A 13,203-nucleotide genomic window follows, 5' to 3' on the forward strand; every position below is an offset into this window, starting at 1 on the left:
GGGAGGTGGGAGTAGGTGGGTGAGTAGAGGATCACACTCTTAGAGGCCAAGGGGAGAGGTGATGGGGTAGGGAGAACTCATTGAGGAGGAACTGGGAAATGGGACAACATTTGAAATGTAAATAAATAAAATAATTAATAAAAAAGTAATAATAAATAGTCTCAGAGTCACTATTTTCGGGAGCTGGGAAAAGAAAACTTGGAATATGTATTTGTTTGTTTATTTATTTAAAACCGGACAGTACTGGGAATGGCTAAGTCTGGAGTGCTTGTTTTGGTTCCAGCTAGTTAGGTATGGGTCAAGAGCACCAGTGGGATGTTCCTCACCCTCCATTTTTCTTTCTGGTGCCATAGTCGCAAAACTGTATGGTCAGCTCAGGGAGCGCGGGATTGTTCCACCCTGCAGTGTGACACCGACCCTCCCCAAATAGTCAGAGACGAGTGGTCTAATCAAGACGGGGCCAGGCAAAGCGGAAGAGCGTCACCGCCATCTTTCTTTCTGGTGCCGCCATAGTTGCGACTCTGTTCTGTTACTTAATGGAGTCCCAAACTGTTCAGCTTCGGTTTTCTCATGACCGCCAAACCCAGTATCAGAGTCGGGTCGCAGGAGGCCAGGGAAACGGAGCGGAAGTTCTTCACCCGCCATCTTTCTTCATGGCAACGCCACCGTCACTGCTGTCTCTGTTTAGGCGGCTGAGGGAGTTTGGGGTCGCCGGACCTCAGGCGGCTGTAGGACCGCGCCACCCTGGAGCCGCGTGAGGCTTCTTGAGGTCCGGAGCTCAGCTATGGTGAGCATCGGGGATGCGGGGCGTGTAAGCGGGTCCCTCCTTCCCGGGAACCGCAGCGAAGACTGCAGCTGCGCGCACTCCTGGAGGATCCGCGGCCCCGGACTCTGCGTGCGGTGCGGGGTCGGGGCCATGCGCCCTAGCTTTGTTTTGCCGTGTAGAACTTGATTTTCCTGTCTTTCCAGTCCATGGGAAGCAGCTTCTGAAATCCACACATTTGTTCTCCGTGCAAACGCTTTTGTTGTTGCTGTTGTTGATTGACAGTTGAAATCCCTAGGTTCCGTGGTCCTCCCTGACATTGGGAAACTCACTGGACCGGGTGATCCACCGGTCCCTGTGAGAAACTAGGAGTATGGCCGTCTGTGATGCAGTTGGACAGTTTGTAGGAATTCAACTTTTTTAATGCTGAGGTTTGACTTTATATGAAAAGACTATTAGAAATAGGGAGAAGGCCCGGGATAAGAAGTGTGAAACATGTCAAGCGGTAGCTAGAAAAGAAGGGCTTTTCTTGAAGTGATAAACCAACAGTATTAAGGTACGGGCTTAATAGTGTTTTGTCTTTTCTGATCAGCAAATCATTTTCAGGCAACAAGTGAACAAACTGGGAATTGATTTTTCTGTAGGGTCAGAGTCTAGTTTCAGTCATCTCCATGTAGAAATCCAGTATTAACTCCATTATTTATTGGTTATTCTGTTCTTTCTCTAGTGTATATTTTTGGCACCTTTGTTGGCCAAACGTGTGGGTTTATTTTTATTTTCTCTTTTCCACTGGAATGTATATCTATATTTATGACACTACTCCGTCGGGTTTTGCTTCGTTCTGTTTTGTTTATTTTCATTACAGACCTGCAGTGTGTTTTGAAATCAGCTAAAATGAAGCATGCAGTGCTGTTTTTTGCTGAGGATACCATGGGCTCCCCTGAGTCTCTTGCACTTTCATAGCAATTTTAAGAATTGTTTCTAGTTGTGTGTAAAATGCAATAATTTAAAGGAAATTTCACTGAATCTGAATTATGACTTTGAATCATTTTAACAATATTGATTCTCCTAACCCATGATCATGGTAGTCTTTTCTTTCCTCGTCTACTGCCTTGTTTAATTTCTTTCTTATGTTTTCTTTTTTATTAAAAAAATTTTCACACAATATATTCTGATTACACTTTTCCTCTCCCCCTAAATCCTCCCCAATCTCCCCACCTTTCTGCCGACCCAACTCTAAACCCTCTCTTTCTTTCTCTTTATTTCTTTCTTCTGTGACCTAAAACTGCCTTTGTAGAACATTTTTGCATCATCAATGAGGTTTGACTTGGGCATTTTAGTTTATGTGTATATGTGTTACGACTTTCTGACAGTGTATTTCTAAGATAGTTCATTATTTGTTGAGAGAAAATGTACTGGCGTTGCGTGTTGATTTTGTATCCTTGCTAAATGCTTTATAATATCTAGAAGCCTTTTTGGTGTAATCTTTTGGATTGTCCTTGTTTTTCACGGATATGTGTTACTTTTTTCACAGAAAGTGTAACTGTGTTCCCTGGCGGACCTTGAACTCTTAATCCTGCTGTCTTAACCTCTCATATACTGGGATTCCTGATATACACTATAGTAACAGGTTTGGGTTTTCCTCTTTATGTATTGAAACCAGAATGGTTTGACTTCCTCCGTTCTGATTTACATGCCTGTTATTGCCTTTGTTTGCATAATTTCTCTGGCTAATAGTTTAATACTATATTCAAGAAGAGTCATGAGTAGAAACTAGTGTTTCAGGGTTTTTTCTGATCTTTCAGACAATACATTCAGCCCCCCACCCCCACCCCCCCATTTAGAATGTCATTCTTAGTGTCTGTCATACAGGCCTTTACTGTATTACATGATTCTCCTGTGCCTACTAGATGCTGAGCTTTTATCATGACACAGTGTTTAATGTTATCAAAGACTGTCTTGAATCTAGGATCAGTTATGCAATTTTTTAATTCTTGATTTTGTGTGGCATTATACTTACTAATTTGCATATGTTATAAGGAGACTTTACACATACTTGGCTCTGACTTGTCAAAGTGCCTGGATTATATTTTCCATTTCAGTATATAATGTGGTTTCTCTTCATGGGAAAGGGAAAATGCGAGCATGTTTCCAAGTGAAGATTCCTTTCATCTATTTTTGTTATTTATTCATTCTACAAAGCAGTTTGGCTTCATTTTTGTTTTCCTCTAAGAGTTTCACAGTCCAAGTCTTATAAGTACCCAGCACTGTCGTGTGCCGCCATGGCCAACTTTTCATGTGAGCACTAGGGATCAGAAACTAGTCCTTTGTGTTCAGGTGGCAAGCAGGTTACCAACTAGCTGTCTTCATGGACTTGGATTTCTTAATATTTTTTCCAAATTAAGTATTTTGCAAGTTGACTATTTTTGATCTTGTACAATGTAGGAAAGCATTTTGGAGTGTTTTTTGGTTTGGGGGTGTCTGGTTGGTTGGTTGGTTGGTTTTTTAGTTGGCTTTTTTGTGTGTTTTTTTGATTTGCTAATGCCTTATCACCTTATAGGTGATGTATTTTGGAGAAGCTTTCATTTGATGCTGAGAAGAGTGTGTATTTTGCACTTCTTTGATAGAGTTCCTGTAAATGGCTGTTAGGTGCATTTGATCTATGGTGCAGTTTAACTCTGAAGTTCTTCAGTTGATCAATCTATCATCTATCATCTATCTATCTATCTATCTATCTATGTATCATCTATCTATCTATCTATCTATGTATCATCTATCTATCTATCTATCTATCTATCTTTTTCTGGGTGATCTATTTGTGATATCAGGGTAATGAAGCCACACACTGTTATTTCGTTTAAACCTTTTTGCCCAGTACTCTTTGTTTGAAAAATATTCAGCTCATTTATATGAGACATTCTTTCTTTATTTATTTATATGTAGAGATCTTTTGGATTATTAGTCAACTGTATAAGACATATTGGGAAATAGTCATATTACCTCAGTGTATCTGACCCCTTCTAACAATGCCGTTCCCCTCACTTATATTTCCCTTAGCATTTTTGAGGGGAAAAAATCCTTTTGCATTATCATAGTAGATTATCCTTCATAGGTCTTTCAAAATACTTAAGATTACCTATAAGATACCAAGTACAAGCTTTCTGAAGTTCTCTATGAGCAGTCAAAGAGGATGTGCACAGTTTTCTAAGAAACAAGTTGGGAGATGAAGTCTTCGTTCTATATTATCTGTCAGACCAGGTTATTGGAAACTAATCTTCTAGATCGTATTTTCATTTTGATCAAGTAGGATCCTTCTGATAAGCATGTCAGAAGCTTGAAGACATTTAGAGAGACAATGGGAGTTAAGCAAGTAGTGTATTGCTATCATAAACTAGAACACTGAGCCCCTCTCCACAAGTATGCTGGTGAAATCCATCCAATTTCTAAGTTCCAGACCCCAAGGGAAGTTGATTTTTTTTAAATTCATGTACATGGTTGCATATGTTTACACAAGTACAATTGCACACTTGTACATATGCATGCATGCATGCATACCTGTGGAAATCAGAATGACACCTTGGGTGCTATCCCTTGGGAATCTTGTCTTTTTGCCTGAAGCCTACCGATTGTCCTAGATTGGCTGACAACTATGTACCAAGAATCCACCTGTCTCCACCTCCCCAGTACTAGGGTTATAACTGTGTGACACCATGTCCAGCAATTTTATATGGGTTGGTGGGGGTTGGGAGCGTATAACTCAGGATCTCTGGCTTGAGAGTCAAGCACTTTTCCAAGCCTCTTTTTTATGCATTTTTAAGATTAGTCTCCAGATAGCTGGTGCCAACTCTATTATGGATACTGACTAGTGAGGGTTGTTTTGCTTTGTTTTGTTTTTAAAGACAGAGCCTCACTATGTATCCCTATCTGACCAGGAACTTACTATGTAAGACTGGCCTTAAACTCAAGGAGATCTGCCTGTCTCTGCCTCCCTAGTGCTAGGATTAAAGGCATGGGCTGCTATGCCTAGCCTAGTAGGAATGTTTTTATGACAGGTGCAACAGAACCAGTACAGACTTTACTGGGTTGACCCGACTGCATAACAGGCATCTGCTTTTGCTTTATAATGAAATTGCAGCCAAGCATTAGAATTATATTGTTAAAGAGTGCATTACCTGGATTGAACATTTAAACAGCACAGCATTCTATAAACACCATATGCAGAGTCTAGCATTCCAATGCTGAGTCTCACCCTTCCTGAAGATACTGTGTTGTTTTTAGGAGTCTGTATCCTTTGAGGACGTGGCTGTGCACTTCACCGCAGAGGAGTGGGCTTTGTTGGATTCTTCCCAAAAGAGGCTACACAGAGATGTGATGCTGGAGACCTGCAGGAACCTGGCCGCCATAGGTAAGAGTAAGATCACTGCTTTGTTTAGTCCATGAGAAAACAGTATTTTTGCTGGCCGATGAAGCTCCATGATTTGTACGATAACAGAAATTTTGATAAATTAGCCATCATGATCCTGTTATACGAGAAACCTACTTAAAACCTAGTATTTTTCTATAGTGTTCTATTAACTCAAAGTGATTTTTCTGGATCTACATTCTAGCAGAAAAGCAAGAAGACTGGGTCCTTGAAACTGGCTCTGAACATGTAAGGAAGACTCTTCCCGTTTCAGTTCAGCCTGAAGACAAACTATGTGAGAATCGAGGATACGCAGGGAAACCAGGCGCATGTAAGGAGTGTGGGAAATCCTTTAGTTCTCCCCAAAGTTTTCTGGAACATATGAAGACTCACACTGAAGAGAAAACTTACAAATATAAGCAAACTGAAGAAGATTTTAGCAGACACAGTTTTGTTCAGGGGCATGAAAGGATGCATGCTACAGACAAGCCCTGTGTTTTGAAGCAGAGTGGGAAAGACTCTTTGACTCTTGCAGGTATTCAACAGCACGTAATAACACATAATGGAGGAGGGCCATATATATGTAAAGTATGTGGCAAAGCCTTTCACTCTTCCAGTTCTTTCTTGACACATAAAAGAACTCACACTGGAGAACAGCTTTATATGTGTAAGCAGTGCAGCAAAACCTTCACTTATTCCAGTGGTCTTCGCCGGCACGAAAGGACCCATAGTGGAGAGAAACCCTATGAATGCAAGCAATTTCTGAAAGTCTTTCCTTCATTGAGGAAGGTTGAAAGTCATGAACAAACTCACAATGAAGTAAAATACATATGTAATCAATGTGGGATCGCCTTCAGCGATCACAGTTCCCTTCAGTGCCATGAAAAGATTCATAGTTTAGAGAAACCCTATGTATACAAGCAGTGTGGGAAGACATTCACTTGTTCTAGTGCCTTGCGAAGACATGAACGAATTCATACTGGAGTGAAACCCTATGAATGCAAGGTATGTGGGAAAGCCTTCATTGATTGCAGTTCTCTTCAGTGTCATGAAAGGATTCACAGTGGAGAGAAACCTTATGTATGTAAGTTGTGTGGGAAAGCGTTCAGTCGTCAGGGCTCTCTGAAATGTCATGAAAGGATTCACAGTGGAGAGAAGCCCTATGCATGTAAGCAGTGTGGGAAAGCCTTCATGCATCACAATGCTCTTCGATACCATGAACAGATTCACAGGGGAGAGAAGGCCTATGGCTGTAAGCAGTGTGGGAAAGCCTTTGTGTTGAGCAGCGCACTGAAAAAACATGAGCGAGTCCATAGTGGATTGAAACCTTGTCTATGCAGGGTGTGTGGGAAAGCCTTCACATTTCATAGTTCCCTCCATTGCCATGAAAGGACTCATACTGGGGAGAAACCCTATGTATGTAAACAGTGTGGGAAAGCCTTTATGTATCACAGTTCTCTTCGTTGCCATGAAAATATTCACAGTGCAGAGAAACCCTATGTGTGTAAGCTGTGTGGGACAGCCTTCACTTATCACAGCTCTCTTCAACGCCATGAAAGGATCCACAGGGGAGAGAAACCATATGTATGTAAATTCTGTGCAAAAGCCTTCACTGATCACAGTTCCCTCCGATGCCATGAAAGAATTCACACTGGAGAGAAACCATATGTATGTAAACAATGTGGGAAATCCTACAGTACTCATGGTTCCCTTAGATACCATGAAAGGGTGCACTGTGTATAAGCTACGTGGACGACCTTCTCTTTAAATAAGTTTTAATTTTATTAACTTAAAAAACAAACAAACAAAAAAACCCATATGATTGTAAGCTATGTGAATAAGCCTTAGCATGTTCTGGTTCCCTTAAACAAAACATGAATGGAAAAACAATGGAAACTTATCTCTAGAGACTAAAAGAAAGCTCCAGATCTTTCTAGAAAACATGATGGCATAATGAATTTAACTTGGATCAATATAAAGCATGTGTGATTATGTAGCTGTCAGCAGCTACGGGACCAGGTTCACCTGAAAGGAAGGCTGGGAATGAAAGGGGCATGGAGGGTGAGAGAAAACATGGGGCCAAGACAACGTATTCTGATCAAGGTCCAAAGTTTAATATTTTGCTTTCACATATAAAGGGGGAAGCCCCTCCCCCAGAGTCTCTTCTCTTTTCAGGCTGGGTGAGGGGATAGCAGCCTGGAGGTGTCAAGGCAAGCTCAGCAGGTGGTCCATTCTTAGCTCCTGTAGAGGACTGAGGGTCAGACTGCCAGTCAGGTTGCCAAGGCAAGCAACAGCTCCTAGGTCCTATTGTTTTGGTCTACTGTGGTAAATGACTGTTCAGGCCTGCTCAAGGCTGGGGAGAGGAGGCCACAGGATTATCTCTACTTGTCTCAGTTCAGTTCTCAGAAACCACTATGGGGATGAAGAAATGGCTCAGTTTGTATAGTCCTTGCCGTAGAAGCATGAGATCCTGGGTTTAAATCCTCAGCACCCGTATAAAAGCCGGACATGATGCACATGCCTATAATCCCAGTGCTAGGGAGTCAAAAGAACCCCTAAGACTTGCTGATTAGCTAGTCTACTCAAGTCAGTTCAGGTCCAATAAGAGTTCTCAAAAAATAAAGTGGAGAATGATTAAGAAAGACACCCAACACACAAAAGGCAATAGTCTGGATTTCCCTACGAGGCTCTTGTCATACATCAGCCTCTGGCCGCTATGTGCAAGTACAGTGTGAAGTTCACACGTGTGAACACTCATCCACATGGTCATGCACACCACACATATAGAAGAGCACACCATATCAAGAACCTTAATTAGAAGAAACCTGTAAGTCTTCAATTAGTATATCAAAATACACAGTCAAAACCTTATAAATGTAGGTAGAATTGTCTTTTATAGCATACAGTGTCAAAGTCTGATGCAGTAGAATTCTGTTAACACAACTAATGTGAAGAACCTGGTATAAAATAATTTGTGTAGAATGCTTTAGAAATTTCACTGCTTAGAGGAGGGTTTGTCAGTGGCACATTCGTGCATAGATCTGAATAATACAGTTTGTTCCTTATTTTATTCTTGAAAATAAATTATTTTAGTGAAATTATTTAATAATGTTTACTTAAATAGTTCCATGTTGCTTAATCTGTAGTTTCACTATTAGTAAAGTCAGTTAATAACTTTTCCTGCTTTTAATTTAAACATTGAATTGAAATGTCTTTCTAATATGTGAACAGTCTTAATTTTTATCTATTTTTAAAATAATTGTGTCTAATGGACTTATACAAATGTTTAATTGGGCTGGGAAAGTAGCTCAATGGAAAAGCATCAGGACTGGGGTCATATCCTCAGTACCCATTTAAAAAACCACATGAAGCCAAAACATTGCCTGTAATGTCATCGCCGAAGGTGGAATGGTGCTGGAAGATTACTGGGACTTGCTAGCCAGTCCATCTAGGTGAAAAACAAGCAGCAAGATTAGTGCAAGACCATGTCACATGCAAAGATGCAGAGGCAGTAGAAGAGGACGCCTGATGCTGTCCTCTGGCTTCCACTCATACAAGCGAGGTGCTCATGCGAAAGGCAGTTAATAGTCTGCATTTTCCTCCTAGGCTCCTGTCGTGGATCGTGTATATATAAATTCAGAACAAATGACTTTTAAAGTGGATTTAATTCTTTTTCACCTCTTTTTACCTTAGAAAATCAATAGCTTTATTTTTTTCTCAAATACACAGGAAGTTAGTCTGAGAAGAGGTTTTGTGATGTAAACTAGATAAAAGTATGTACAAAATCTAAAAAGTACAGGATAGAAGCCCCACTGCCTAGGGCCTGCCCATCAGAGGGGAAGTCGGGTCTTTGATGGTTTTAGAGTTCAGGAGAGGGATGCTGCTTTTCGGGAGTCTGCTGCTGGCGTACTTGACAGGGATGAACTTGGTGAGGTTGTCATTGACCTTCACAGTGTTCTTGGCTGTGTGCTGCATGACTTCTGGTGCTTCCCTCTCCATGTAGCCTGTGTAATACTGCTGCTTTAAATTCCATTTTCCTTGACCCAGCACCATCCTAGACAGGCAGGAAGCAGCTGCAGCCTGGGAAATGTGATGTCGTCATTGATGAGTGCCAGCTCCATCAGATGCTTGGCTAAAGTGTGTTGCTCAACATCGACCTCCCCAGTGTTTGAGGCTCACCTTAAGAAGTGACTGGCAAAGGCCAGCCCAACTTCAATTTCAGCTCTTTCAAAATCAGAGTCTCCATTTCTCAGATTTGGGAACCGGTGTAAGCATTTTCTGTGGTATAAACAAAGCTTTCAATACTCAGAGAAAACATCATATTTGGAAGTCAGAAGCAGAGCTGTGATCCCAGCCAGCTGCAGCTTCTCTCTGCAAACCAGCTGAACCTGTAGGAACTGGTCCATGATGGCAATGCACATGTATGGAGTTTCCTGTAGAAGCCTAAACTGGGAATGGACTTAGACCAACTTTGTTTCCAGTTTCTTCTAAAACTGTCCGCTGGTTAGTCACATGGCTTTAGGATTAACTCCTGCATCAACATTCTTCAGATCACTGGACATCTATGGGCATCAGAGTAGCAACTTGAGGGCCATCCTGGGAAGTGTAGACAAGGCACTCTGGTACACAGCACCACAGGCCAAGTAAGAATCCTGTGCATAGTTTATAGTTTTAACTATTTTCAATAATATATATGTGATTTTTTTTACATATATTGACAACGTATCTACAAAATAACCATAAAGAGATCAACTTCACAATTTTTCAAAATTTTCCTTTTGTCAGTCATTATTGCCAAATGCTGACGAAAATTCCTTATGTAGTGGAATTGTACTAATTAATGCTCTATTCCTATATAAATTTTATCATATTTATGTTACAGCTTTTTATCATAATTTTCCCTTCACTTCTCTTACCAAAAGATACATGCCTCTGGTATAAGTGTACTCTGGCCAGAGATCACCAGTACTAAGCCTTTGGTCACATCAAATGTAACAGATTGCAGTAATGAATCTATCTACATACCATATCTGATTTGTTCATCAGAAATATCATTTTCTTTTACTTTATTATTGTGTGTGTGTCTGTATGTATGTGTGTGTGTGAGTGTGTGTGTGTGTGTGTCATGTATAAGCATGGTGGGTGTGGTAGGTGCATAGATGTGTGTGCCTCTGTTCCTTTGGAGGCCAGAGGAGGATGTCCTTCTGCCCTACTCTTTGCCTCAGTCAGTCTCTTGACACCATGTCTCTCCCTAAACTAAGAGCTAGGCTAGTCTTTAGGTAAATGTTTAGGTGAATTGCCATAGTAGAATCCTAAGATTTCATTGCACAGAAGTAAATTCCAAACACCTCAGGCTTGACAGTGTTGTAAAGTAGGAACATAGAAGCAAACACAAACCATGTACCTGCTCTAATCATAGTGTAGATGTAAGAACATACTATTTGCAAATATGAGTACTTCTATTTTTGAGACAAGAGAGTTGGTGAACCAAGGTTGAAACACTCACTCGGGGGTATAAAGAAAAGTAGGCATTAGCAGGTGACACCATACAGAAGCTGAGGTGTGTGTCAATCTTCGTGGAAATTCACTATGTAAAGAAAGCTTTCATTGTTGACCTAATATGTTAGCTGGTGTTCTTAGCACTGGCACACATAAACACAAGACTAGATGATAAATCTGTTATGTTATTTAGCAAATGTGATATCTATTAGTAATCTTTTAATATTATAGTCAGTTCATATTAGCCTTTAATCTAAATGTGATTCTGCTTATGTATGGAAAAACTCTTGCCTGGGGGATGGGAGGCACAGTGAAATTGTGTGCTTGCTTTACATGTCTGAGGCCTGAGTTTGGCCCCCAACACTCACATAAAAAGCTGAGCTGAGCCACAAACACTGGTGTCAATAGAGAAGGCCAGACCCAGAAGATGGCTGTGCTTCCTGTCTGCTCCCTGAAACCCTTCCTCAGGAGAATAAGATGGAGAAAGAATGACACCTCATGTCCTCCTCTGGCTTCTCTGCACTCACAAGTGTGCAGGTATATAAACACACACCACACACAAAAGGAAAAAAAATGTTTGAATTCTGGATTCTAAAGACAGGAAAGCTGCCTAGAGATGGTACTGCCCACAGTGGACTGGGCCCTCCTACATTAGTTCGGAAGAAGAGGCTGCACAGACATGACATGCCCACCGTTGGGCGGCAGCAATTGCTCAGGTGAGATTTCCTCTAATCAGGTGTGTCAAATTGACAACTGAAGCTACCTGTGACAACTAGGCAGTCTCAGTCTAGATTGGTTCTACCCACCATTGACCTATTATTGTCTGGACTTCAGCCTAGTCCTGAACAGTAGACTTACAAGTTGTAAGTCCCCTTCTGGCTGGCATCTTTTCTCCAAATGTAAGATTCTTGGGGAAATATCTATTTCTTGAGGTTCATTATTTCATTAGTCCGGTATATTAGAAGACATGTCTGCTTTAAATATCTTTTAAATAGGCTGGCTACAGAGGCTGAAAGGTTCCATCATACAGGAAGAAATAAAATGTTCATCCTGGAGAGTCAAGAGTAAATTCTGAAATGGTTACTCCCTGAATGAAAATTTTTTTGACATGAAGGCTGTTAGGTATGGTTGAGGGGGTTTATTGTAAATAAGAGGAACAATACAGCCAAAGAAATCTAGAAGGGTCCAGACTGAACAATGCTAGCAGACTAAACTGGACCATGAGAGGAGAGGTTTCGGAGAGCAAGAGAGGAGAGAATGGGGAAAGAGGACCAAGAGAGATCCAGGAGCCAGAAGATAACAGGATCAGAGGCTGGGGAAAAGGAAGCCCAGCCTCAGGCCAGCAGAGGTTTAAGATAGGGGTAAGTGCGGGGAGAGCTGACCAGTGTCTGCTTTGATCTGTTAATAGGCACCTCAGCCATTTGTCCAGGTTTCTGTGAGACCTGACACCCCTCAAGATGGGCCAAAGTGGCTGCTTTTTACCAGCCTGCTCCTTTAGGCCCAATCTCATAACTTCAATGCAGCTCTCTCTTGGACAGAGTTAAGCAGTGTGCTGTGCCGAGACAATTCTCTATAGTGCCTGGCTCCGCCTTGCTCCCCTTCAGGTACACTATGCTGAACCAAACCACGTGATACGAAAGTTCCTGCCCCCTAAAAGGTAATATTTTAAAAATCAGACCTTTTTATTTGTTCTGGAGAATAGTCTGAGACACCTCAGGAGGATAGATAGTTCGAGAATTTGGTCCAGACATGAAGACTGTTCTCTGAGGCTCTTCTGTTCTACCCTCCCCTTCTTAAGGTCAGTCTGTCCACCTCTGCCTGCCCCTCATCTCTTCCTCCTTCCCCTTATCACCTCCTCCCCGACCCTCCTGCCAGGCTTTGAATGGAAGCCTACCCCTTCTTTTAAGGCCCTGTGTTTTAGATCTGCATAAATTGTACTGTTTCTAATGGTGTCCCTTCCTCCTATGGGGCTGATCATGGCTTGAGGCGCTTTATAATAAACCTCATTCCTAAAAAGAATTTCCTTTGTGGAAGAGCTGCTGGAACTTTTTCTTCTTAACTGCTGGAACGTATAGTTTTTAATATTTTCATTAGCATGTATTAATTACACAGAATGTTCCATTATAACATTTTCATTCATGTGCATAATGTCTCTTGTTTATATTCACACACACGGAGAACTTTCGCCCTCTCTTGTCCCGCTCGAATCCTTTCATCTTTCGTGTCTTTGTGCGCCCCAATGAATCTCTTTAGTGTTGTTGACCGGAGAGGGAGTGGTGTGTCAGTAAGAGGAGGGAGGATAAATTTATTCTGTCACTCAGGCCTCAGGGACTGGATTTGTGTGCACCAGCAATGAGGGCCAAAGGAACGGCAGGTACAAAATGTCTCGGCGCCGAGAGGCAGCTCCTTGTCCGCCACCTCTCTTCCTGGCGGCTCTCGGCTACCAACCGTGGGAGTCCGGGACAGTTTAGTTTCCTTGGCTGTGTGACGTCTGACCCTAGGAAGGCTCTTGAGGTCGGCCGGAAACTCCCGGTGAGCT

At 41.7% G+C, this 13,203-nt stretch overlaps 1 protein-coding gene and 1 pseudogene across 2 annotated transcripts; one reads left to right on the forward strand and one right to left on the reverse strand.

The window, feature by feature from the left end:
- Positions 1–366: 366 nt before the first annotated feature.
- LOC117721621 (uncharacterized) lies at positions 367–10,916 on the forward strand. 2 transcript variants are annotated; one of them, XM_034520423.2, is made up of 3 exons: positions 367–787; positions 5,042–5,168; positions 5,374–10,916. In XM_034520423.2, the coding sequence occupies exons 1-3, from the start codon at positions 785–787 to the stop codon at positions 6,906–6,908; spliced, it is 1,665 nt and encodes a 554-aa protein (XP_034376314.1). In that variant the 5' UTR covers positions 367–784; the 3' UTR covers positions 6,909–10,916. The 2 variants fall into 2 exon arrangements, with proteins under 2 accessions (XP_034376314.1, XP_034376312.1); XM_034520421.2 differs by having other exon boundaries at positions 368–787; positions 5,371–10,916.
- On the reverse strand, positions 8,982–12,880 carry LOC117721360 (G2/mitotic-specific cyclin-B2 pseudogene; annotated as a pseudogene).
- Positions 12,881–13,203: the final 323 nt, after the last annotated feature.

The sequence above is a fragment of the Arvicanthis niloticus genome, chromosome 16, assembly GCF_011762505.2.
Source record: "Arvicanthis niloticus isolate mArvNil1 chromosome 16, mArvNil1.pat.X, whole genome shotgun sequence".
Lineage (NCBI taxonomy): Eukaryota > Metazoa > Chordata > Mammalia > Rodentia > Muridae > Arvicanthis > Arvicanthis niloticus.

Coding starts and splice junctions, on each gene's coding strand:
- LOC117721621 (XM_034520421.2), top strand. Junction 5,169..5,370: donor CAGGAACCTGGCCGCCATAG/GTAAGAGTAAGA, acceptor TCTACATTCTAG/CAGAAAAGCAAGAAGACTGG.